Raw genomic sequence first — 27,543 nt, 5'->3', positions numbered from 1 at the left:
CTTTTTGCCATGTTTGAACTGTCTCTGTTGGCATATAATGAAACACAGATTGATAAAGTCAACAGATTTGACTAATAGATCTACCAATCTCTGTGTGAAAATAAAATAATGATGCTGCCATCTTTATAAAGTCATTTTTACACTCCTATAATTTGTCTCCAAATCTCAGGTGAAAATGGTCATTTTGACACTCCTCTACACATCTGTGACATTTAATATTTTGGCTTTCTTCTTCAGTTAAGAAGTCAGTTCAGTTAGTCATATATATATATATATATATATATATATATATATATATATATATATATATATATATATATATATATATTATTATTATTATTATTATTATTATTATTATTATAATTTTTTTTTTTTTTTTTTTTGCCAGAAAAGGAAAAAAATTATGAAAAGCAATTTTTATTAATTTTTTGCCAGGGACCTCTGGTTGAGTTGACAAGGTATGACCCATCTCATCTCTGATGAGGGCGGGGCAACCTGTCACTCACATGAGATCCACCAATAGCAAACCACAACCATCCAATCAATTCCCCACCGACAAAATCAAGCCCCGCCCTACATTTGCTCTTGTTTGAGAAGCGTTTCACTCAGATAAATGACACAATAGAGAAGAAAAGACGAGCACAACTTCAGTTTAAACTCTGAATTTTACCAGCTGTACTGTAGTACCGAGTTCAGACTGATGGGCGGCTGCTTTCAGACGTGTGTGTGTGTGTGTGTGTGTGTGTGTTCTGTGAAGTTTCTCTTTATAAATGTGTTTGACAGTGTTGAGCCAATTACAGACATATCTGTTGAGCATGTGAACGCAGTAGCCAATCAGAGGAGTTTTGGTCGTCAGAATGCTCTCAGTATCAGTCATCATTGTCATCATTGTCTCTAAGCTGTCAACTTGTGTTGATGATACTGCGAAACCACTTCCCAGAATGCCTGTGATTGTTTGGATCTCCAGTCATGAATGTTATGAGAGACTCTCTTTCATATATGTCAGTTTGCTTGTGATCGCCCTTATTTGACGAATTGAATAAAAACATCTGCTAATTGAATGAATGAGTGTTGTCTGGGATTCTAATGGATGACCTTGAGCTGGAGGACTCTGACAGAGACGGCCGTGTGACGTCAGCGGACGCTCGCGGATCTTCAGGACAGAAGGATGATGTGTGCACTGGAGGCTGTAATTTGACGTTCTGTTTTGTTTTTATCTCTCGTCTGACAGCCTGTGATTTCTGCTATATCTCACGCTGGGCTGAAAACAGGCAGAATCTCGTCTGTCGCGCATGTAAAAGTTGGCGGCGTTTGAGATGATTATTTTTCATAATACCAGCGCTGACTGATTACATGTTTGGCCGAGTGTAAACAAGCACAGAAACGGTGTGTGTGCAGTGTGGGTGTAACAAACAAACACATTTCAATAATGACTTCATTACTGCGTGCCTCTTTCGCTCGTGTGTTTTTCACACTGAAGGTTGAATCCTCGTGTTTTGTGCGTGCGAGTTTCGCACTGGTGTGTGAGACTGACACGGGACCGGAGCAACATATGCAGCGCCGCATAATGAAGCTGCAGAGAGGAGGAGGAAGATGGAGACGTCTTTGTTTTTGGCATTTGGGCACAAGGTCATTTATATGCACAGACACACACACACACACACACACACACACAGAGAGCCTGACAACATGCTGAGTCAAATGTCATTCTTGATTAGATGTGGCTTGCGGTGTGGTGTGTGTGTGTGTGTGTGTGTGGTGTGTGTGTGTGGTGTGTGTGTATATATGTGTGTGTTAAGTGTATGTGTGTGTTAAGTATGTGTGTCAGTCTTGCTGTAGATCTGACAGTATTTTAAGGCTGTGATCTCTCATTATTCTCTCTGCTTGTGTTTATATGCACTCATAGACATAAATATGAAGTGAAAGCGAGTACACGCACACACACTCACTCACACACTCACACACACACACACACACACACACTCACACACACACTCACTCACACACTCACACACTCACTCACACACACACACACACACACACACACACACACACACACACACACACACACACACACACACACACAAGAGAATATGGTTTTTCAGTCTCTCTGTAGATCTGCACGACACATGAGCAGCTCCGGTGTGTGTTGTCGTCAGTTTCGGCTTGTTTCTTGGCTCTTCCGTGTGCACTGGATCTTGTTTTGTGTGTTGATCCCGTAGGAGGAGGTTAACTCGACTCGCAGACGCTCGGCTCGCTGACTGTCTTTACTGAGAGACTCGGTCTTCGTTTGTCTCGCCCGCTCCCAGATTACTGCTTGTTCTTTTTTTTTTAATTAACATCTATGACTCCATCTCCAGTGTACACTTAATTATAAGTATTAGCAGGAGTAATTATAATTATTATTTTTTGCACATGGATAGATTTAACGGCATACTAGTTCAATAACCCTTTCCAGCGTTTCCCTGTGACCTCCTTTGCTTGCTAATTTCCTGTCATTGCCTTCTTGGCTTTGCTGATGTATTACCCACAGTTCATTGCACTCTGAGCCTCTGGTGTCATTTTAATGACCAAAAAACTCATTTAGCAAAATTGACCAGCAGAAATCTTGAGAAATTAGTTTTACCCACTGACTGTGTGTGTGTGTGTGTGTGTGTGTGTACTTGCTTTCACTTCATATTTATGTCTATGAGTGCATATAAATATATATATATATATGTGTGTGTGTGTGTGTGTGTGTGTGTGTGTGTGTGTGTGTGTGTGTGTGTGTGTGTGTGTGTGTGTGGCCAGCACGTAAAGTACGCATATGAATCAATATTCCATTTCAATATGCAGATCTCATAAAGCGAGGACGTGTAATTTCTGGGCTGGTAATCATCGGTCTGCTGTGGCTGATACTCGTACTGATCGATTGATTTGTGTTTGCCGTTTGAGCCGCTTCACCCAGGATGGATCACTTTCTAATTCTAATTAAAAACACTGAATGTTTGTAAAGGACGCCAGACGACTGAACTGAACTTGACTGAATCCCATCGACGCTCCAGTTCTTCTGTGTTTTCAGCTCTTCTCGTGTTATTGCCTCCTCAGGGTCAATAGTTTGTGCCGTTTCTTTTCATAAAAGTGTTTGCTAAATGAATAAATGTAAATGTTAAAGCGCTTTAACAACTTTTAATCTCCTGAAAAATTGGAAGTACATTGCATAATTTATGAAATATTATAAAAAAAAAGATAATTGTCATGTTGTCGATCAATCCAATTCACTGACCTTTGGCTTGAGTCTTTTATTTTGATGTTCGGCCCATGTGACGTGATGATGCGTTCGTGTGCGTCTCTGAGAGGACGGTAGAAAAGACGCTGGTGAACAACACTTCTTCCGTTCTGCTGCTTTTGTCGCTCTGCAGTTTGCTTTTAGAAATCTTGAAAACATTGTATAACGTCATTGTTTGGAATTTCATCATTCGAGCGATTTAATTGAATTCCACTTCAGCCTTTATTTTGTGGATGGAATCGTTTACATTTGAGGAGGATATAGACGATCACCCAGATGAGACTGGCTGTAAGTCTATAGTTAGATATGTGTGTAAGAGTTGAAGATAACTGTGGTAATATTGAGGATTATGAATCTGTAAAGGTTTCATCTGGCCTGTGTTGATGGAGCTGCTGATGTGTTTGGGTTCGATCAGGGCTTCAGCGTTCTTGGGAACATTTATCAAATGAGTAAATGAGTCTGATGGGAACCTTCGGCTGCTTGAGGTGTTTTTCTGCCAGGAAGCTTTTCACAGATGGACTGAAGCTAATTAAAATGCAATAACGTCCAATTTGATGTAGTTATTTTTTGGCAGGAGTCGCTGGTGTCCACGCCGAGCTCTCGTTCAGAGAGAATCACTAGCGCTGATGGAGCTGAACTTAATGACTTATTGATCAGTTCCTCTCCTCCAACTAGTTCTTTATATTAGTTTGGTCTTCCACTCAAGAAACTGCCGTCAGTGTAACTTCAAGACATTAAATATCGGCTAAGACAAAGGATTTAGTGAGTGTGTGTGATCAGTCTGTTTGATTCGTTCAGGCTGGAAGACGCTACATGACTTTTGTCTGGACGAGGTCATAGTCAGTCTGCAGATGTCGGTCAGCTGGAGTTGACTGAATTCACAGAAGATCCTGTGGTGTTTGATGAGATCTGTTTAGATTCCTTCAGTGTCCCTACGCAGTGTACACTTCTCCCTCTTCCCCTCACAGGAGATCTGTTGATGTTTACTTCACTTGACAGATTCATCTGTGTATTGATATAAACATTAAATCATGTAATTAATATAAACTGACATATTTAAAAGTTCTGAACTGATTTATAAATGTCTGTTGGGATGTTTATTATGAACATTAACACAATTTGGTTGTATTAGATTTATTTAATCTTAGCCGTAATCTTGAGATTTGCACTGTCACATCTCGCTCACTTGCAAATATCCGTGTACACAACACACCTGGGACTAATTAATAAACTCAATTAAAATGCTGGAACTCATTTACACCAGCTTTATTTTATTCAGACTGTGCTGGAATGATGGGAAATTTCCCTCTCCACTTCACGTGATGTGCCGTTCGCAGGGCCCTTCAAACAGAACATGTGAAGTCCACTTAGTAGGGCACTTACAGTCGAATGGAACACACCTGTTGTTTTCATAATGTCATGTGTCTCCTAGCAACACGGCACATGTTTCTACGTGAGTTCGACACGTGTGTTTGTGATCCTCAGTCGTTCGATGGCCAGTTTTTTAACCATTTGGAGTATATGACAGTGGTGTAGTGTCCAGCCTTCAGTTTCTGAGTTACTGCCGGTTGTGTTGGCTGCTGTCTGCCGGGCGTAACACAGTCAGTCCAGGCCTCTGGCAGGAGCTCAAGCTCAGTTTCCTGCTGAAACTCCCTCTGTAGGGAACAACAGACATATTCTCCTGTGGATCCGCCGTAAGATCTGTGCTGTAAAGAAGAGATTTCTTGAACAGACAAGACGTAACTGTATGAACTATATGATGAACGCTGTATGAACTTTTACCGTCCAGTCACAGCGGTGTTCCTGTGATTGTTTCAGTATTGACACAGTGTCATGTTGCTTCTGCAGATGTATAGAGGGCATTTAGAAGGGTTTAGAAATGTAAGCGCTCATGTCAACATGCCATTTTCCATTAAATTCAAAGCTTCATTATAAATGGGTTTAGATTGTAAAACTTCTCAGAAGTGCAGGTATTATGGACAGATAAGATGCTCGAAACAAAGTGCTGAATCCAGAGTTTGAGTCAAACGCTGCTACTCTTGGTTATGCGTGTGTGTGTGTGTGTGTGTGTGTGTGTGTGTCATCAGAAAGATTCATGAGCAGAAACCGTTTTATTTTGGGTGTGTCATTTGTCCCCCACCTGCCAAAATAGGGACCGCTGGAGAAGGGCCCAGTCCTGTTTCTGGAGATCTGCCTTCAGATCCAACTCTGATCCAACACACCTGTCTGTAGTGATCAAGTGCTCCTGAAGACCTTCATTAGCTGGTTCAGGAGTGGACCTCCAGGAACAGGACCGGACCCCCTGCTTTAAGGCCAAAAAGAAGATCTTGTAGAATTGAAATGATTCACATGTTTTCTTGATGCGTAGATTAATAATCCTGACCATTCAAATGCCATGCTCTTGAAATATGAATTTTAAACACTGAATCATGTGTCCTGCTCAATAACTGATTTAAAATTGAAGATTCATTGAAGATTCTACTATATATTGTGCAAAAATAATGCTATATGTCTCAACCCATGTTATAGACAAACAAATGCGTGTGTGTGAGTGTGTAAGTAAGAATAAGTAAGATACTTTACAAGTACAATGAAATTTAGAGTGGCAGCTCTCAAGACAAAATAAACATTTACCCATTATATGTACACCGATCAGGCATAACATTATATATATTCCTAATATTGTGTTGGTCCGCTTTTGCTGCCAAAACAGCTCTGATCCGTCGAGGCATGGACTCCTCTAGATCCTGAAGGTGTGCTGTGGGATCTGCACCAAGATGTTAGCAGCAGATCCTGTAAGTCCTGTAAGTTATGAGGTGGAGCCTCAATGGATCGGACATGTTTGTTCAGCACATCCCACAGATGCTCGACTGGATTGAGATCTGGGGAATCTGAGTTCAAGTCAACACCTCAAACTCGTTGTTGTGCTCCTCAAACCATTCCTGAACCATTTGTGCTTTGTGGCAAAAATTTATTTTGCCGTTTCCATGAAAGGCTGTTCATGGTCTGAACAATGCTTAGGTAGGTGGTATGTGTCACAGTAACATCCACATGGATGGCAGGACTCAAGGTTTCCCAGCAGAACATTGCCCAAAGCATCACACTGCCTCCGCCGGCTCGCCTTCTTCCCATAGTGCATCCTGGTGCCATGTGTTCCCCAGGTAAGAGACGCACACACACCCGGCCATCCACATGATGTAAAAGAAAACGTGATTCATCAGACCAGGCCACCTTCTTCCATTGCTCCGTGGTCCAGTTCTGATGCTCACGTGTCACTGTTGGCTCTTTGGGCGGTGGACAGGGGTCAGCATGGGCACCCTGACTGGTCTGCAGCTATGCAGCTCCATACGCAACAAACTGATGCATTCTGACACCTTTCTATCAGAACCAGCATTAACTTCTGGAGCAGTTTGAGCTACAGGAGCTCGTCTGTTGGATCAGAGCCTTCAATGAGTCTCGGCCGTCCATGACCCTGTCTCCGGTTCACCACTGTTCCTTCCTTGGAGCACTTTTGATAGATACTGACCACTGCAGACCGGGAACACCCCACAAGAGCTGCGGTTCTGGAGATGCTCTGACCCAGTCGTATAGCCGTCTCAATTTGGTCCTTGTCAAACTCGCTCAAATCCTTACGCTCGCCCATTTCTCCTGCTTCTAACACATCAACTTTGAGGACAAAATGTTCACTTGCTGCCTAATATATCCACCCACTAACAGGTGCCGTGATGAAGAGATGATCAGAGTTATTCACTTCTGTCACTGCTCATGATGTTATGCTGATCGGTGTAGACAAACACATTAAATTACATAAGAAAATCTCTAAAAGTATATGTAAAAGAGTCTCTCTGTGAGAGTGTGTGTGTGTGTGTGTGTGTGTGTTGCGAGTGTGTGTTTGTTTGTGTGTTAGCAGCTCTATTTCTTGTTCTTTGACTGTTTTATGAAGGAAGGAAACTGAATAAATAAGCCGGAGTTGGCAGAGACAGTCTGCGGATCATTTTCAGCCTCTTACTGTGGCTTGTGCTCCTGTAATTTGTTCTTTTGAGACCTGTACACTACAACACTGCAATATATTGAGCTGTTCGTCATGTACCGCTTCGCAGTAATGTTCTTAGATGCTGTCTTTCCAGGGAACTTACAATTAAGAATGCAAATCATGTAAATGGCAATTATCAGGACAGGCTGCTGAGAAGAAAGACACCAGCGCCGCTCGGCTTTAAAGACACAGTTCTGCCAGAAATGAAAATCATTTACTCTCTATAATGTTGATCAAACCTGAATGACTTTCACTCTTCTGCTGAACACAAAAGACGCGTTTGACACATTCACTGTTTGAACAGCCGTTTCTGTCATCCAAGTTTTTTACTCACTTTTAGATTAAGACCTATTTTGGTATTTTCTTCATTAAACCTGTTTGAATGTGGCTGCTTGCTGGAACATGAAGGTGTTTGAAAATGTGAGAATGTTTCTTTTAACGAGTTCGTTTGCCCTTATAATCTTTAGGGTATTAGGTTAGCTAATTTGGCTTGCTGTCCACTGAGGAGGGGCTTGATGAAGCTCTTCAGCTCGAGCTCTGATACACCCCCCCCCCCCCCCCCCCCCCAGTGAATAAATATAGGATATGATTACATAGGGCAAGGTACCTGAGATGAGGGTGGAGTGTGGGGAGGTGGAGGGATGCTGGAACAGCTGAGACTGAAGAGAGGTGAGCAGCTGCTTATATACTCTGGCTGTTGATTGGAAGATTAGATGGGCTCGCTCCTCCCTAAATTACATTTAGGAACTTCGCTTAATTATCTTTTAACATCCATGTAGTCTTTCCACCGCACAGAAGGTTCTTGACAGTGGTTTGGGTTTGTCGGTGTGCCGGACAGGACAGTGGCCTCAGTGTCTGCGGGTCAGTGTGGGTTCATCACACAGAAGGTCTGTGAGGGTCAGAAGCTCCTGATGTGTGAGTTATCTGGGATGGTTTAGTGTTCTGAGGCTGACTCAGTGTCTGACAGTCCTGATCCAGCAGGTCCAGGTTCAGCAGGAGCAGCAGACGCTTCAGACTTGTAGATGTTGAAGACTGTCGAGCTTCAGCAGCAGTTCTCTCTCTCTCTCTCTCTCTCTCTCTCTCTCTGTCCTTTTGAAGTTTTATTCATACAGCAAATATGATAACAGTCGCCTCACTAGACCTGAGGTTACCACGGAAACAGAGAAGGCAATAGTTTTGTTCATATGTAGTTGTGAAGACACTAACTCACTCACTCACACACACATACTCACACACACACACACACACACACACTCACACACACACACACACACACACACACACACACACACACACACACACACACACACACACACACACACACACACACACACACACACACATACTCACACACTCACTCACTCCAGATCTCTCATGAAGCGTTTGTTAAACACACATCTGTTGGCTTTAGGGTAAATAAAAATGGCCTGTAATATCACCAGCAGTTCTCCACATTTCACATAATTACACCTGTTTTCATCTCATATATCCACTGAATGTTTAAAGCCCATTAAATTTAGCAGAAGCAAAGTGATTTCATTTGTTCTGTGCTGGAGTAATTATTTGATTTAATTAAACCGTTTGCTGAAGGTTGTAGAATCAGATGTTTGCTCAGCTAAAACAAATCCAAGATCAGCTGATACTCATCCATAATCACATGTCTGATGACTGAGAGATCTCATAACACGTGTCATATCCATGATTATATGATTATGTCTGACAGCTGCACATCATCTTTCAGAGACAGAACTGTTCTCTTCTGATGTCTTTCTATTGTTCTGACTTCTTCTTCTCATTATTATTAACTGACACCTTCATGAGACAGACAGACAGAGGTCTGAAAGAATCTCTGGAGTGTGTTTTCCCATCGTAACCCACACAGGATGTGTAAGAGCAGCAGGAGACGGCCCGTCAGCAAATATTTATCATGTGTGTTTCCTGTTTGAAGTGAGACAGTTAGTTTGACTGTCTTGTTCTTGTCCTGAGGGTGTTTCTATTTTGACATAAGAAGTGTATGTGTGTGTGTGTGTATGTGTGTGTGATAGAGAGGCTTCAGAATGAGTGAAAGTATAAAACACTAAAGATGAAAGAACAACAGTATCTGGTGCTGTTGAAGTGTTTAGTGCTTCTGCTACAGGTTAGGGGTCACAAACTGTGTTATTTTATTGTTTTATAATGTTAGTATGCTTTTTACATCAAAAACGGTCATCATTTAGAAATAAAAGGCATTTTTCTTACCCTGATTTGAACGCTCTGTTTTAAGGGGCGTGTCTGCTGTCAGACTTCAGTGTAAACGCCCACTGCTGTGATTGGCTGACATCTTTGTCTATGAAATAGCCAAGTATTATCTCTTTTTTAGCACTTTTCTACTATTACAGCTCTCAAGGTTAACTAATCGTGAAAATCATTACATTTAGATCTATGGCATTATATTGAGATCGTGGCATGAAAGGTTGCAGTGATGAACATTGTAGTCGATCACAGACATGTTGAGCTCATGAAAGCAGTGATCTCGTCATTGAAACTCAATTTCTGCACACTAACGAATGCTTTCATCATAACTAACAGTGCAAATGCATTCTAACTAAGAGATTCATTGAATAAAACGGGAGTTTTGGCTCGAGTCCAGAACTCAGTCACTGATAAACTCGCTCTGTTTGATTGACAGCTCCAGCGATTGTAAAGGGAGCGTTCTTTGATCACTTTCTATATGTATTTTAATCACCATTTAAATAACAAATTATTTTCATCCTACTAAGAGAAACAAGGTGAAGTTGAGCGTTTAGTCGCTGGTTTGATTTACTGACACACAGACAAAGATCATCTGACTGTACATGAATCATTAATATCAGATCAGGCATTAGAATGAACACAGTTACTGACATGTTGTTGCATTACTGTCGAGTCCATATCGTAAAAGTCCGTTTGCACTGAAATGCGATTGATTTACCAAAGAATCCACAGTGAAATGAACCGAACACAAATAAATAAAGCTCAACTGAGACATTCACATTGTTGAAAATAAATAACCATATTCCTGCATTATGATCCTTTGAAAGGTAATGTTATTTCAGTCCTGTATCGCTCTTCTCTCCTCCTCATCTCACTGACACACCAGTGGGCGGGGCTAACGCTGCAATGATGAGGTAGGCGTTGATTTCTTCAGTGGAGGCGGAGTTTCACCTATCTATGACAGGATCAGTCGTTCTCTGGGTCTGGTGTCAATAAAAGCTTTTATTGGACTAACAAGGAAGATTTCAGTTCAGAAACTTACAGGAAATTCTTATAGTACGATGAACTCTTATATATCAAAAGCTCAAGGAAAAGTTGATTTTTCAGTTCATGACCCCTTTAATATATCTTCTGGTCTTCTGGACCCGTAACGTGTGTGTGTGTGTGTGTGTGTGTGTGTGTGAACATTGTTTCCTCCAGCTTTCAGCCGTAGTTTTCAGAAGCTGTAGTTTAAGTCTGATCACAACAGGCCAGTTCTTCATTGAACTTTATTAGACTGGTGCCGCGTCTCGGCCCTGAAGGTAAAAGCGCGTCCCTCCCTCGAGGGCTCAGAGACGGACGGCCCTCCAGCACCTCTATGACCTTTCCTTTCATTGGCTGAATGTGAAGTCCAGGTCTCTCCTGGTTTAATTAAGACTCTACAGAAGCACAGACGCTCGTCCACTCGCTCTGTTCTTCAGTTCAATCTTCCTTCACCTGCATCTCTCTCACTCGTGCAATTAAAGCGACTGAACGCGTGAAAGCAGAGTGTCTAATGAAGGACAGTGCCATTCCAGCACAGCTTCTGACCTTTGAGTCCTGTGTGTGTGTGTGTGTGTGTGTGTGTGTGTGTGTCTTCATCAACAAGAGCAAGGAAAATAAGAGAGAGAGAGAAACGAGGAGCGAATACAAATGTCATCACAGCTGGTGGCTAGGGTTGGGTATCGTTTGAATTTTAGTGATTTCAGTTCTGATTCTGTTTATAGATTACCAGTTTCGATTCCAGTAAGGTAAAAAACATGTATATCAAATATATTTATTCTGTTTTCCTTTTGGCAAAACATGTTGCAGCTGATTTCCATGAAAAAAGTTTAGCATCCTAAAGAACATTTTCCTACGTTTTTAACAAAACACCACAGCAAAAACAACTGGACTCAATAACATAAATTTCAAACATTATTACAGACAAGTAAACGGTAATATAATAAGCTTCAACATCACGTGTATATGCACTAGGGCTGGGAGAATGCATCGATGCATTGCGAATCGAGAAATCGATTCTGATATTTCCTGTATGTATCGTGATTCTCTCTCGAATCGATTCTGAGCTTATCTTTCAACAGCAGATGTTACTGCGTGCTTCAGAAACAGCTGTACTCTGCTCTCTCCCGGTTCCTCACACACACACCACTTCAACCTTCTATAAAATAATCATTCATAACGTTGGAAAAGGTTGAGGTGAATTACAGGGGTGTTTGCAGTGGATTACCTGAATCTCGCGTCATAAAAGCATTCTGAGGTGCAAATACATTCTCAGACTCAGCCGAATGCATGAGCGCTCTTCTCCATGAGCATTTGAGCATGTGGTTAAAAAATAGCCTAGAGCGCCATCTGCTGTTAAAAACTGAGCTCATAATCAATTCGAGATGCATTTGGAAAATATCAGAAACAATTCACGAATCACATTGCATCGATAGTATCGTTCCAGCCCTAATATGCATGTGCAGATTGCAGTGCACGTGTTCGTATATCAAACTAATTGATGTACAATTTGTAAATTAATTTCTTTTTTTTATTGTATTTCAGTTTTACATACTAAGGATCGTAGAAGTAAACATTCTGGAAAGGATAAACTGCTTCGTATGTGTTTGTTAGCTGTCTAGTTTCTTCAGAGTGACGAGAACAGCATAACCCGTCCTTCATTTTTCTTTTCCATTTTCTTTTTCTTTTCCCCTCCCCTTCCAAATCCTCTTTGTCTCCCACCAGAATTCATTTTCCAAAGCACATAATCACCTGTGGCCATATTTATATTATCCTGAGATTCTGATCAGTGTCATCAGTTTTGCTACTTCGTGTTTACACACGGATAAATGTGTGCTAGCTTCAACTTCGCACTTTACAGCCCTGTATATAAATATGTATATATTAGGGGTTAAACAGATTGTAGTTGATCCGTGATCTGTACGGACCAGGCCCAGACACGGTTCTTCGTGCATGCGTTTCACGAATTAATTGCTAAGTTTCACCATCAATTCAGTACTCGCATGCTGTTATCTGTGCTCACCGCTGCACGTCTTCATGCGCTTGAACAGACAAATGCTCAGCAAGTGTTCTCGCAAACACAGTCGGTTATGTCTTAAAGGGTTAGTTCACCCAAAAATTAAATTTCTGTCATTAATTAATCACCCTCATGTCGTTCCACAAGACCCAGAACACAAATTAAGATATTTTTGATGAAATCCATGAGCTATCTGGCCTCCGATAGACTGCAACACAATGATCATTTTCAAGGCCCAGAAAGGTAGATCCAGACGCATGCGTGTGATGCTGACGCAGGAGCCGGCCCGTAACGAGTCTGCGTTCTGACGTAAACACGGAAGCGCTGGACCGTCTGTGCAGCGTAAACAGCACAGGAGACTGACATGGGAGAAGAAATTGAGGAATAAAGTCGTTATCTTTATTTTTTGCACATAAAAGTATTCTTGTCGCTTCATAACATTAAGGTTGAACCACTGGACTATTTGAATGATGTCTTTACTACCTTTCTGGGCCTTGAAAGATTTGAGAGCTGCTCCACTGCAGTGGCCGCTGAAGGTGTCCCTTTGATTGACAGCTGTGGAGGGCAGGATCAGTCACCTCCTGCGAGTGATGTCAGAGTGATTGACAGCTTCAGGGCGGAGGGGGCGGGCAGAGGGCGTCATTTGTTTTTGTAAACAGGACATCCCGTTGACCATGAGAAATCAGCAGATGACTGAGGTAGATTTTCCCCAGGCCAGAAATGCTGACTTTTGTGAAACGATTTCAAAGGAGCCTAATTTGCATGGAAAGGAAGCATGTGCTAAAATGATTGACAGCGACTTGATTTAAGTGCTCACGTTGCAGGTGTGAATAAGATGCATGATGCTGCAGGAGACAGATTTGGTATCTTTGCTGATGTAAAGCACATTTAAACCGGTGGACGCTTCATGCTTTTTGTTTTCTGGAACTTTCAACGATGTAAAATCCAGACATTGACATTTGCTGTCCTGGCAGAGAAGCACATGCTGTTATTCCCCAGCAGTCAAACTCTCTCAGCGGTTTCGGCACAGCAGGACGGGCGTCTTCCCTATCAAACTGTGAATTTAATACACGCTGAAATTATAAACGATTCTCTCAGACTTAATGACAGTCAATCACGCCTGTTCTCTGGCTTTTGTGTGTTCAGGTATTATTCGCTGCTCGACGCTTTTATTTCCAACACAAAACCAAATTGGCAGAAAATATCTCCATTATGGAGGCTGAATTATCGGCGAAGGTGAAGCGAAAAAGTGCTTTTAATAACAGACAATTAGTGACTGATCGGGCGTCACGCTGCAAAATAGAGCCTGCGCAGAAAATGGAGACTGAGAGGCGGCCATTTCACACTGCTGTGTGTGTGTGTGTGTGTGTGTGTGTGTGTGTGGAGTGTTAATCTGTTTAGTTGTTCCAGGGTTGTTTGTGTGCTGTGTGAATTAAATCATGAATGGGATTATGAGTGTGTCCCTCTCACCTAACAATTATTCCCAAACCTTGTGACGACAGACAGACAGACAGACAGATGGACGGACAGACGGACGAGGCAGAGAGACAGACAGACAGAGAGCGAGACCGGTCAATCTCCGTGGCTCAATGCGGACCGGATCTGGCTGCTGATTAATTCAATAATCTGATTTCAGCATCAAAGACGCTTGAGTCCAGCAGTTCTCCATGTGTTTATTTGATAAGAGTCCGTTTGCTCTCACTGTAATCTTTTAGCCAAGACGATTTAATTATTTATACGATTCACCGGCCTCTCTGGCATTGATTGATTGACGCGCAGCCCTCGCTCTTTCAAAGGAAAGGAAAAGAGCGTCCGCTTTCCATCTGTCTGCTGTAACGATTTCCGTTAAACGCTGCCGTTTGATATGCAGGGCATTCACAGAGAGAAACACATTCATATTTCAGCAGGAGATGCTGATGAGAATGGAAAAGCCCCGCCCGCTCATTAATATGCATTTGTGAGCTGGGCAGATGATTTGCAGTGTTTTGCATGTATTTGAAGATGACTGAGGGCTGAATTATTCATTATGAATATGATTATCTGGATGGATCAGGACGATCCCAGTTTTTCAGGGCCTGAATCAGAGCAGCTTTCAGAGAAGAGATCCTCTCGGCTGTATGTGCAGTGTGAAGGCTGACCTTTGCCCTCGGAGGTCAGAACACCAGTGTTCATCAGAGTGTTTGCAGTGAAAACGTTTGTTTGTTTCTAAATCTGAAGCCCTCATGCGTCCAGCGGCTCAGTCACTCTTCGAGTTTCGTGTTCAACAGACAGGAAGTACCTGTGCCGTTCGAGCTCGTCGTCTGCGTAGATGTGAAACAGGAAAGCGGCGGCATTAGGAGGCGACGTGCTGCGTTTGATTGGCTAATCAAAAACCGCCTCAAATAGGCTTTATTAACAGCAGAAGTAATCAGTGCTGATTGGATAAACACGTTTGACTGCAGAGACAGAGTGTGATCAAGAAGAGAGGAAAAACATGAAAATAAAGTGAAAAGGTGAAACGGCGCCTCGTATCAGACGTAATGAACGCGAGACCACTTCAGCTTCATCTGTTTAGCGTGAGAGGCTAGCCCAGATTTACAGCCGTGATTAGCATCATTCACTCAAGCGCATTAAACCTCCGCCCAGCGTGTTTCCTCTGAGCGCCATATGGCAGAACTGATTATAGCGCTGGAGACGCGGCTCGCGGGCCGATGAGGGACGACGTGAGCCGCTTCACCCTCAGAAATCTGCGGCTGAGCTGCTGCGTTCCGCTTTAGCCGCGTGTGTCGGTGGGAGCGATTAACGCTGTGTGTCTGTTAGAAACATCTGTATTCTGAGCGAATGCGCCAGATGAAGATGAATGAGCTCAGCCGCAGCACCTCTGAGAATCAAACGTTTGTTAAATATAATCCATGTTACTGATATTGATTTCTGAGTGGATTTCCAGGGCTGTTCTGAGAAACACTACCGTTTCTCTATAAACATTTAAAGTCAGGAACCGCTGCTTTCCTGTGGAGTCAAGCGGATGAATTCAGATTAGCGAATGTTAGGTATGTATGTATTAATAAAAAATGATTACGATTAACCATTTTAGTTTTGTTCATCTCACAGTGTAAGCCTAATACATTATTTTTTAAAGATATTTCACCTGGAATTGTGTAGTAAAATAGGCCCATATTAGTTACTGGTGTCACCTGATGGAGTTTGGGTTCCTTGCCGCTGTCGCCTTTGGCTTGCTTAGTTGGGGACACTTGATATTTGATATTCAGTAGTATTCTTGACATTTATTCAACAGTGCTTCTGATCTGCCTGCATTGACACTATTCTTTAAGAGCTGCTGTGCAGTCAAAATTATGTACCAGCTATCAATGTAAAGCTGCTTTGACACAATCTGCATTGTAAAAAGCACTATATAAATAAAGGTGACTTGACTTGACTTTCATGCAAATAAATAAATAAATAAAATGTATATGAGCAATATCACACTCGTAGCCGCGCAATATGGCTGCATTAGCACGGCTGTGGTTCGGCCATAGTTAATCACAGCGTACATATATATATCGCACGGCTACGAGTTTGATATTGCGTTTATACAACAGTTCGACGGCACGAGTGTGTAAGTAAATAAGAAATAACAACAGAGTGTCTTTAAAACCCTCTTTTGTGCAGAACTACTTCCTTCGCCACGGATTCAAATCTAAAGTTGACAGTTTGACCAAGATTTCATTACTAATTATAAAACATCACTTCAGAACTAGTAACGAAGGAACGTTGAGTCTCTCCATTGAAACTCTGTGTATTTTGTACAGTATTAGAGAGAAAGAGAGAGAGAGATCGTGGGCAAGCATTACCTGTGTCTGATATAACATTCGCTCTTCACGTCGATGTCCATAATATTATATCCATTATAAAAATCTGTTTGAATGTCTGCTGAGGAAAGCGATCTTTGTATTTGTCCTTTTATACTTAAGGGAATTTTCCTTAACATACAGTGCTAAAACAACATCCTTTGCCACCATCTAATGGCGTATTAATGCAACTTTCACTCGATCCATATTACGCACTAATGGACCCTTTCTCAACACCAAATACAACACATTATTTATATAAAATAATATTTATTGAACAACAATAGTTAAATTAACAACAATAGCCATTATAAATGACAAAAGGAAATACACACAGTTGTACAATTCAGTCTAACTTACAAAAGCAATGCTCTACAGGATGTAAGTTAAATATAGCCTTAATGTTAAATTATGAAATTTAACCACAATAAGAGCCAGCGGCAAATCCCCGAAGCACTGGCCGAGATGAAGCTGTTCTCAGCGGGTACTCGAGCACTGAAGGACCGCTGACAGCCTGGAGCTCGCATCTCTTAAAACGAATTGTAAAATAGGTCCTATGATTAAATATGAGTCACATATTTCAGGTCTAAACAACTACATTCTCACCTAAAAAAAACTCTTAAAACTACAGTTCGTGTTACAACAAGTGTAGTATTTGTACAAAAATACGGTGCATTTGCTCGTCTGCCATGACAGTCGCTTCAAGCGGAGTGATACAAACGGTGAAAAGGCAGGAGTGCTGTTATCACTAGAATATGTGCTTTACAAGTGTTTTTATTTTCTTTATTTTCTTTACTCTCCTGCTTCACTTCACTGGAAACGGAGACGCACAATATTGTGCATTTGACGGCCTTAGAATGTCACTTATTTGTATGGCAAAATGTGATTGAAACAACTGCAGAGATATTGCAGTTCTCAAATAATTGCGATGAGATTTAATAACCGCCATCAGATGATAATCAATAATTGTGACAATATCCTGAGACCCGTGCATTCAAATACAGATGGGACGAGTCCTTGTTCTGCAGCGCTGTAAGAAACTGATTACATGAGCCTAACACTAAAGCCATCAAATGAAGCTGTTTAATGTCAGATAAACAGACGTGTGAAATCCCTCGGCGGATGAACGTGATGAGCAGATGCAGAAGGTTAAACATTTAGCTGAAAGGTTCGTGTCTGTCCGAAGGCGTTTATTCCCTGTGATGCTGGACGACAGATCGCCGTTAGCACAAAACACGCATAATATGTTCATTAGCATGTGTGTCGAACACACACCTCAACCTGCATGTCATTAGCTGGAGGTTAAACCTACAGACGTGAAAGCGAACCGCTCTCCGTTGAGCTGATGTTGAACGTGCTGGTCTCTGCTGTGAGGATATAAGTGACCCTGACACCCCGAGGAGCCGCACATTACTGAACGCTTCTGCACGTGAGCTCCTGACCTGAGATCAGTGTTTATAAAGCGCAGATGATCTGAGATCAGACAGCAATCACAACCATCCCGCCCATGCAGACGCTGGGTTAGTGTGCAGATAACAGCTGAAGGTCAGGCCCTGCTCGCGCCCTCGTCCCCTGTGTAGTGCCCTAGAGCGTCTTATCAGCGCTGTGTGATGAGAGATACACCGGGGAGAGTCTTATCAGCGCTGTGTTGTGTGCAGCGCTCTGACCTTCACGCCGCTCCTCCGCTTCTCTGACAGGAAGTGATGCGTTGAGCTCAGGGTTTATAGAGTCTGCTGAACTGGTGTCAGCGTCTGTTTGCGTTTGAACGGGACTGCAAAACTTTGATATTTTTTATTTGACTTTTGGTACTGTCTTTTATCGTTTGTGCCGTTTTCAAAGACGTGCGCAGCTAGAGAGGACAATGATGTGGGATTGAGAAATGACTCAAACTCTGGCCGTCCTTATATAATAAAAGCACAGCCATCTAAGTCAAGCTTCACAGAAATAAACAGGAAAATAACAGAATCAATGATGAAAACTGAGACATTCAGATTATATAGTCATATAATCTGGGATTCAGATCTTGTGACAACTAACCCCATCTCTTTATATGTCTCAGTATTCGTTGCGCCACACTACTGTGGATAATCTGTCGATGACTGAGAACGAGCGTGTCTGGACCGTCTACATGTCTACACGAATCGGAGAGAGAACGGGAGCTCTCGGAAAGTTAGTTCTCCTCTATACGCCAGTGTTCAGAGTGACAGCTGTCAGTGTTTGTGACGAGGAGCAGGTGATGAGGGAACAAGCGTCTCGCACAATAACACATGCTTTTAGCCTTCAAAAAGGACTTCTAACCTCACGGATCACTTGCAAACTGAAGATCGGTGATGGGAAATGAACCCTGTATTGACAGCGTGCCACAATAATGTCTTTGAATCTCCCTTAGTTGAGGGCTTTTCTCTGTATGCGATTTAATTATGACTTGATTAATTTAATTAACTTGCAGATGTCATTCAATTCGAATCGATTGCCAGTTCCTGATGTGATGGTTAGAGGTGTGTTTGTATGAATCACGTCTCATCATCTCAACACTTCCTTCATCTCTTTTTCATCCGATCAGTGATTTTTTGAGAACTAGAGCCGGTCCAGACCAGAGTCCAGCCGCTCTAATGAGGTGCAGATTTGAGGCTCTTGGTGTGCGGGAGGCAGATTGCTTTTTGACACTTTAGTTAAGTCTGTAACACAGAATCATTTACCGCAGGCGGTTTGCCTTGGATTGCCCTTCGCCGATGCTCGCTCACAGACTCGTATAGAGAAAATTGTGTGCTTTAAAGTCAGAACAGGAGATTTGATGATCGGGTTCACTTTGCATCTTATTCTTGTCCAGAACAATTTCTAGAACACTCTGTTTCTGTCTGCGTTAGTTCAGTTTGTTTTCTCATGATGTACTGAAGCATTTTACCCGAAACCCATGATTAGACTTGAACGGATCAGATCTGATGTCGTTGTGTTAGTCTGGGGCGTGTGATTTTATCAGTTTAAAACTCCCAAGATTAGTCTGGAAGAGTTTCTGCTTTAAACTCTCAGGGGGTTTTTCCTGCAGCGTCTCCATTGGCTGCTCACTGGAGGTCGTGTGGCTCAGTTCCCTGTTAATCTGAGCAGCACTATAACACCAGTACACTGAACCGAACAGACTTGAAATGACACAAAGCCACCAGTCAGGCTGAGTTCTGTTCTCTGGGGAGTTTGTCAGTGTAAATGAATGTCAGTTTTAACTATGTGAACGCCGCGTCAGACCGCCTGTTTTAATGAGCTGATGTTTAAATGAAGCTAATGAAGTGACATTACAGCTGCTTCTACAACGGAGTCTGTTTTCCATGCGTGGCTTTTCATTGCATTGAAGGGTCAGAGGTCAACATAACACTATGGCCTTGTGTTATAATCAGACAGATTGTCAGAGGAAGTGCACCTGAACCTCCGCCGGTCACAGAATTGCTACAGAACCAGAGCGGCCGACCAGAAAATGACCCGATAGATCATGTTTAAGTTTCACACGCGCACACAAACTTAGCCAAGCGCAAAAGCAAACACTAACACTCGTCCTAGCGCTGCCGACTCCGTATCGAACGAGCACGTCTGTAGTCTCACACACTCTCGGCGGTGTGACCCACGGGCCATGTGAATGTTGAATAAGTGCTTTGCGTTTCTGAAGTGGACATTATATATTCATACGCATGAAGAGGCTCATTATCATCATCTGACAATCACTGACCCTTTAATAAATGGCTCGACGTTCAACATGGCTGGATTTATTCAGTGCGCTCGCTCAATATTAACATAGCCTTTTGCAGCATTTATAATGAATTTTTAAGCTTCTATTAGACATGAAAACATTTGGGCTGAAATGTGTGTAAAACTATGCAGGTGCGTCCCAATTATACGTACTTATGCGCTTTTCTATGCAGTTTTGCAGTATAAATAGAGTAATTAGTGTGTTCACACTGAAAACTCCAAAAAGAAAATGTTCATTTTAAATAACTGGATGACGCACTTAATTAACTGAAAAGCAAAGTGTGGAACGCTGGACACTTCATGCACTCAACGATCGCAACTTTAATTACTTTGTGGAGGAGGAGGGACTATTAGACTTTGGTGTTTGATGATAAAATAACCTTATAAAACACCAATGAGTACACGGCTCATAGAGTATAGTGCGTCATTTGGGACACAACTTATGTGTCTTATGGTGTGAGGAGACAATCTTTCTAGAATAATTTTGCATGCATGTGTGATCAAAGAATATCGTCTGAATACTGTTCCTGTCAGTCAGTTTGTGCACATCAGTAGTCGGGCAGAGGGGCTGTGGTTAAATGGATGGGAGTGGTCAAATTCAGTGGCAGAAGCTAAACATTTACATTTTTATGATTATTCATGTTGCAGATGCTGTTTTCCAGAGTGATTTACAAATGAGGAGAATCACAAGCAGTTAAAGGAATGGTTCTCCCACATAAGGGCTGATACGCTAAGCCGAGAGATTCGGCGGTGGACGACGAGTGTTTAATTGTGAGCGCTTCATGCGGGCAGTTAAATTCTCTCTTCAGAAATAATGGGCAGGTCTTAGTGAAGGCCGACGGGTCAAGAGCAGCAATCAGGCTTTCCAGACAGCGACTCCATTTTGTTTCAGATGAGATTAGAGCAGCGCTGTAATATAAACATCAGCATTCAGCACAGATCTTCATTAAGATACATCAGCGTAACGAGAGATGATAGAGTGTCTGGAACCGAGAATGAGTTTGTCTCACCGAACATGTCTGGCTGTTTTCTTGAGACACGACTGCCATTTTCACAGTTTCAGTCAGAGCGTTGTGTTCGCTGGTCTCTAAAGGCTGGTTAAAGCTGGCCCAACAAATGGCAGCATTTCAAAAGTTCTGAAGTTATGTGATTTAACATGTAGCATTTCTACACTGAATGAACAGAAACACTTGTATTAAAGCATTAGTTCACTTCTGAATGAAAATTTTCCTTGATAATTTACTCTCCCCCATTGTCATCCAATATGTTCATGTCTTTCTTTCTTCAGACGAAAAGAAATTAAGGTTTTTGAGGAAAACATTCCAGGATTTTTCTCCTTTTATAGTGGACTTCAATGGACTCCAGACGGTTGAAGGTCAAAATTACAGTTTCAGTGCAGCTTCAAAGAGCTTTAAACGATACCAGACGAGGAATAAGAGTCTTATCTAGAGAAACCATCGCTCATTTTCGAAAAAATACAAATGTATATGCTTTATAAACACAAATGATCGCCTTGGAAGTCCACTATAAGGAGAAAACCTAAAACTAATCTAGAAACTAATCCTTTAAGGGTCTCTCAAACTTCAGATATCAGCTCAGATGAATGATTGTCAATGAATGTCCGTCCCAGCATGCATCTCGTCTGGTTGCTGTATGCTGTTGTAGCTAATCAAATGTTCCCTTTTGTCTTGCAGGCCAGGAGAATGCCGGAATCTGGAGGGCAGTAGAACAATCCTGCTGCGGTTCCTTATGTGGGAATAAGGCCGTTTGGAAGAACATGAATCGCAGATAAAGACTCAACCATGAGCATCAACCGTGGTCCACTGGACACTAGATCACCGCATCACGCCTGTTCGTCTCATTTAGAAACATCGGCCTGAAGGAAAGCTCGATCAGTGCTTTGAAATCTCTTCTTCGATTGGAAGAGACAAAACCTGAATCAGGAACCATTTATCGCTCATCCATCTCCAGCCTGTGCCTGATGCACCGACCAATGGAGAGACTACGGATAGAGTCTGGATAAAGAGGAGCAGGGCAAGAAAGAAAGAAAGCAAGAGTGAACAATTGGCCCGTCTGGCAGAAGGTGCCTGAGCTGATCCGGCAGCGTTGGGAATTCAGCCGTCTGGACGTCGTTCCCCATCTCTCAGAGTCAAGAGGAACTCTCAGAGGAGGAGCTTTCTGAGCTCGTATCATCAGCGTGGGTGAAATGAAGTCTCGGTGTTGGTCCACTCTCTGGCCCCTGTGGCCGTTGCTGTTAGCTGGACTCTTTCTGTCAGGAGGGGCCCTGGAGTTCGGCGGCTCTCCCGGCCAGTGGGCGCGTTACGCCCGTTGGGAAGCAGGATCGATCGGGGAGCTCAGCTTCAGCCTGAAGACCAACGTGAGCAAGGCGCTGGTTCTGTACCTGGACGACGGCGGGAACTGTGACTTCCTGGAGCTGCTCATTGGCGGCGGACACCTACAGCTCCGATTCGCCATCCACTGCGCCGAACCGGCCACCCTGCAGATGGAGACCCGCGTCAACGACGACCGCTGGCACATGGTACTGCTTACCCGAAACTACCGCGAGACCATGCTGATGGTGGACGGAGAAACCAAAGTGGCGGAAGTCCGCTCCAAGCGCAAAGAAATGGCCGTTGTCAGCGACCTTTTCGTAGGGGGCATTCCGCCGGACGTACGTCTGTCCGCCCTCACGTCCAGCACGGTGAAATACGAGCCTCCGTTCATGGGTTTGATCTCCAATCTGAAGGTGGGCGAGATGCCTCCCACTCTTCTCAACAGCAACGGCATTCATAACGATCTGGAGTATCTGTGCACCAAGCAGAACCCCTGCCTCAATGGAGGATACTGCACCGTCCAGTTCGGCGAGGTCCACTGCGACTGCTCTCACACACGCTTCCGAGGAAAATACTGCAAAGAAGGTAAGCCTCAGCCTGTGTGTTTTGACGTGCTTCATTCTTCTGTTCGTGGCATTGATCGGACTGTTGCAGTAGTCGTGCTGACAGAACACTTGACAAACGCTTCCAGAGAGGGGCTGAAGAGTTTCTCTTTTCCTCAGCTGCTGTTCTGAATGGACGCTTCTTGTCATTTTGTGTTCGGCCCTTTAGAGGGTTCAGGTTGTCGTAAGTTAGATGAATCACTGCTTCTTATATTTTGTTCTCTTCTAAAGCAAGTTTCAATTCTCTCCCAATCGCTTGCTGTCTTCAGTTCCAGAAAGCAATCCAGTTTCTCGGGCGAGATCCATTTTGTACTCGTCTACACTCATCTGTTACTCTCTCCTCCAGACCCATTGCTTTTACTCTCTTCTCTTGTCTTCTGTGTCTCTCTCTCTCCTCCTTTTCATCTTATCTGTTCTTCACCTATTATCTCAGCCAGTTTTTTTTTTTTTTTTTTTTTTCATTTTCACACTCTTTCTGCTGGTTGGCACCTTCACTATTTTAACTGTTTTCCCCATTAAAGACCAAAAGCACAGTCATCAATAGTGTAATGAGCTCAACATGCTATTCAAATGCACAGGTATATTTATGTATATAAGGTATTCTGTCAGGGCTTTAGTTTCTATTTGAATGCATGCAAGATGTTTATCGTCTAAGAAAATAAGTGGGACCATAAAAATGTAGTTTTATTTGTATTTATTCCTGCCCCAATGACGCTCTTTCACAGACATTTCCCTCTATTCCACAGACACATTAATAACTGATCTGACACACATGATTCTGTTGAAGTTTCCATCCTTTCTGTCAGGACCACAATCGTCAAATATGATTGATGATAGCATAGAGTTTGTATTGGCGGTATGGTTCTGTTCTGGGCGAGAACTCCCTGTGCATCCATGCAGCCTAACATGGATAAGAGCAGGGAGAGCAGCAATAACCCCCCTAGGGTAAACGGAACAGGACCGACATATGCAGATAAAATTAATGTCAATAATTTAACATGTACACATATTTCAAGAATTAGTCTGATTCAGGGGAATCATAAGGCCAATCCTGACTGAAGAGAGGAGGAGCTGGGGATGGAGGAGGGTAATTAGCTCCTGAGAAATGCAATAGCTGCTGATAATACTGAGAAGCTTATTTATGGATGCCGTGATAGGCGTCGTATTCCTGTAGGTAGATGTAAGTCACCTGGGAGTCAGCTGATGCGAGCTTGACTGACGTGACCTGCCAGAACTGGCGCTTACGCTGGATTTTGGTTCTTCCGGTGGTGTGTACATTCCTGTGTGTGTTTTGTGATGGTTGTTCATGAGTCTCTGTTTGTCCTGAGCAGTTAAACTGCACACAGTTCTTCAAAAAAATCATCATTATCAGGTTTTTACAGCATTTCCTGCATATTTGAACCCTTTCCAGCAGTGACTGCATGCACTTTTACACAAATATTACAAAAGCTGCAAACATTCACTGATGTTCTAGAAGAAAGAATATAATTTTGTCTTTTTAGGAAATATGCTAATGTAATTTCTGAAGGACAGTACTTGATCAGTAATAACCTTGTCTTTGTATAAAATCTCAAAGCATAGGAGACAAAAAAGTTCATGCAAACTTATGCAGTCAACTGCATATATGTTAAGCAATATTTTATGTACGTGTACAGACTCTTTGCAGGAGACACCTGTGTTGCTCAACGTCTCAGAACTGAGATTCTGCTATGCATTTTTCCATTTGTTTTTTAGTATTCTCTCTTCTGTGTTGGGATGTGAGTCGGAGGTCGTGGAGAGTTTGATACCGTTTGGCTCTCGGCAAAACTGAGAGCAGCATACCAATGCAGCACCGCAGGAAACATTTGTCCTTTTGAGAAAAGGATATTGAGATGCGTTTTCCTTCACTCCGTGCCGATGTAAAGCGGCTTGTGGGCAGAAACTTGAGTTATTCGGTCTGACTTTCTGCGAATGACACAGCAGGAATAATCTCATTAAACGGCCGCGGCAGTCGTAGTGTGAGTTCTGTGTTAGTTTCAGCAATAGAGGTTTATTTCCCTGGGAAATCTTCGGCAAAGGACTATATTGTTCTAGCGTTTCCCCTTCAGGGTTAGATGAGGTACTGTATATAGATGTTTGTTTGACAAGCTAGTGGTTTATTTTTCTACACTCTTTCTTTCTGATTCTTTCCATCTGAACAACAACCGAAATGCATCATTTTCCTTTCATCACTATAAAGCTGCTTTGAAACAATCTGTATTGTACAGTAAGCGCTACATAAATAAAGGTGACTTCATGAGAACAGATAGTATTATTGTTAATGGTTAGAGTTATTATTATTGTTCTACTTTGTTCCATTATGTTACACTGTTTCATTATGTACTATTCTGTTGCATTGTTCTTTTATATTGTGTTGCAATAATTTCTACTCTGTTGCATTATGTTCTATTCTCTTGCATTCCATTGCAATCTGTTCTATTCTCTTGCATTATATTCTACTCATTATGTTTCATTATGTTCCATCGTATATTTTGTGTATATGTATATACATGTATATTTCATTGCATTCAGTTCTATTCTGTTCCACTCTGTTCTATTCTGCAGCATTATTCTCTACTCTTGTTTCACTCTGTTTTACTCGGTTGCATTTTGTTCTATTCTCTTGCATTCTGTTCCATTTCGTTCTATTCTGTTGCATTATATTCTACTCTGTTTCATTCTGTTCTATTCAATTGTGTTGCATTCTGTTAAATTCTTTTGCAATCTGTTGCACTCTGTTCTATTCTGTTACATTCTATTCTATTCTGTTCTACTCAGTCACATTTTCTGTTCTGTTGCATTCTATTCTATTCTCTTCCATTTTGTTTGCATTCTATTCAATTATGTTGCATTCTACTTTATTCTGTTCTGTTTGTATTCTGTTCTACTAGGTTGCATTTTCTGTTCTCTTCTGTTGCATTCTGTTCCATTCTCTTCCATTCTGTTTGAATTCTGTTCAATTCTGTTCCATTCTATTCTATTCTGTTCTGTTCTACTCAGTCACATTTTCTGTTCTGTTGCATTCTATTCTGTTCTACTCAGTCACATTTTCTGTTCTGTTGCATTCTATTCTATTCTCTTCCATTTTGTTTGCATTCTATTCAATTATGTTGCATTCTACTTTATTCTGTTCTGTTTGTATTCTGTTCTACTAGGTTGCATTTTCTGTTCTCTTCTGTTGCATTCTGTTCCATTCTCTTCCATTCTGTTTGAATTCTGTTCAATTCTGTTCAATTCTATTCTATTCTGTTCTACTCAGTCACATTTTCTGTTCTGTTGCATTCTATTCTATTCTCTTCCACTCTGTTTGCATTCTGTTAATTTCTGTTGCATTCTATTCTATTCTATTCTGTTTGTATTCTGTTCTACTCGGTTGCATTTTCTGTTCTCTTCTGTTGCATTCTTTTCCATTCTATTCTATTCTGTTCTGTTCTATTCTGTTTTCATTCTGTTCAATTCAATTCTGTTCTATTCTATTTTATTCTATTCTCTTCCATTCTGTTTGCATTCTGTTCTATTCTATTCTGTTCTGTTCTGTTTGCATTCTGTTCAATTCTATTCTGTTCTATTCTATTCTGTTTTATTCTGTTTGCATTCTGTTAAATTCTATTCTGTTCTGTTCTATTCTATTCTGTTTTATTCTGTTTGCATTCTGTTAAATTCTATTCTGTTCTATTCTATTTTATTCTATTCTATTCTGTTCCATTCTGTTTGCATTCTATTCTATTCTGTTCTGTTTGCATTCTGTTCAATTCTATTCTATTCTCTTCTATTTTATTCTATTCTGTTCTATTCTATTCTGATCCATTCTGTTTGCATTCTGTTCAAATCTATTCAATTCTATTCTATTATGTTCTGTTTGCATTCTGTTCAGTTCTGTTCTGTTCTGTTCTATTCTATTCTGTATGCATTCTGTTCCATTCTGTTTGCATTCTGTTCTGTTCTATTCTATTCTATTCTGTTCTGTTTGCATTCTGTTCAATTCTATTCTGTTCTATTCTGTTCTCTTCTCTTCTCTTCCCTTCTATTTTATTCTATTCTATTCTGTTCCATTCTGTTTGCATTCTATTCTATTCTATTCTATTCTGTTCGGTTTTGTTTGCATTCTATTCTATTCTGTTCTGTTTGCATTCTGTTCAATTCTATTCTGTTCTATTCTGTTCTGTTCTGTTTGTATTCTGTTCTATTTTATTCTATTCTATTCTGTTCCATTCTGTTTGCATTCTGTTCTGTTCTATTCCATTCTATTCTATTCTGTTCTGTTTGCATTCTGTTCTATTCTATTCTGTTCTCTTCTGTTCTGTTCTATTTTATTCTATTCTATTCTGTTCCATTCTGTTCAATTCTATTCTGTTCTATTCTATTCTGTTCTGTTCTGTTTGCATTCTGTTCTATTCTATTCTATTCTGTTTGCATTCTGTTCTATTCTGTTCTATTTTATTCTATTCTATTTTCTTC

At 41.6% G+C, this 27,543-nt stretch overlaps 1 protein-coding gene across 6 annotated transcripts in view; it reads left to right on the top strand.

Annotated features, from left to right (window-relative positions):
* The window catches only part of nrxn2b (neurexin 2b), a 360,890-nt gene that overhangs the window by 12,090 nt on the left and 321,257 nt on the right, over nt 1-27,543 (top strand). For all 6 annotated transcript variants that reach the window (XM_048183464.1, XM_048183463.1, XM_048183465.1 and 3 more), the window contains exon 2: nt 21,827-23,050. In XM_048183464.1, the coding sequence (XP_048039421.1) occupies nt 22,339-23,050 (712 nt within the window). In that variant the 5' untranslated portion in view covers nt 21,827-22,338. The remainder of the gene's footprint in view (nt 1-21,826; nt 23,051-27,543) is intronic.

This window comes from Megalobrama amblycephala, linkage group LG3 (assembly GCF_018812025.1).
Source record: "Megalobrama amblycephala isolate DHTTF-2021 linkage group LG3, ASM1881202v1, whole genome shotgun sequence".
Taxonomy (NCBI): Eukaryota; Metazoa; Chordata; class Actinopteri; order Cypriniformes; family Xenocyprididae; genus Megalobrama; species Megalobrama amblycephala.
The sequence above is the reverse complement of the archived record's forward strand: the minus strand, read 5'-3'. Positions and strand labels throughout refer to the sequence as shown.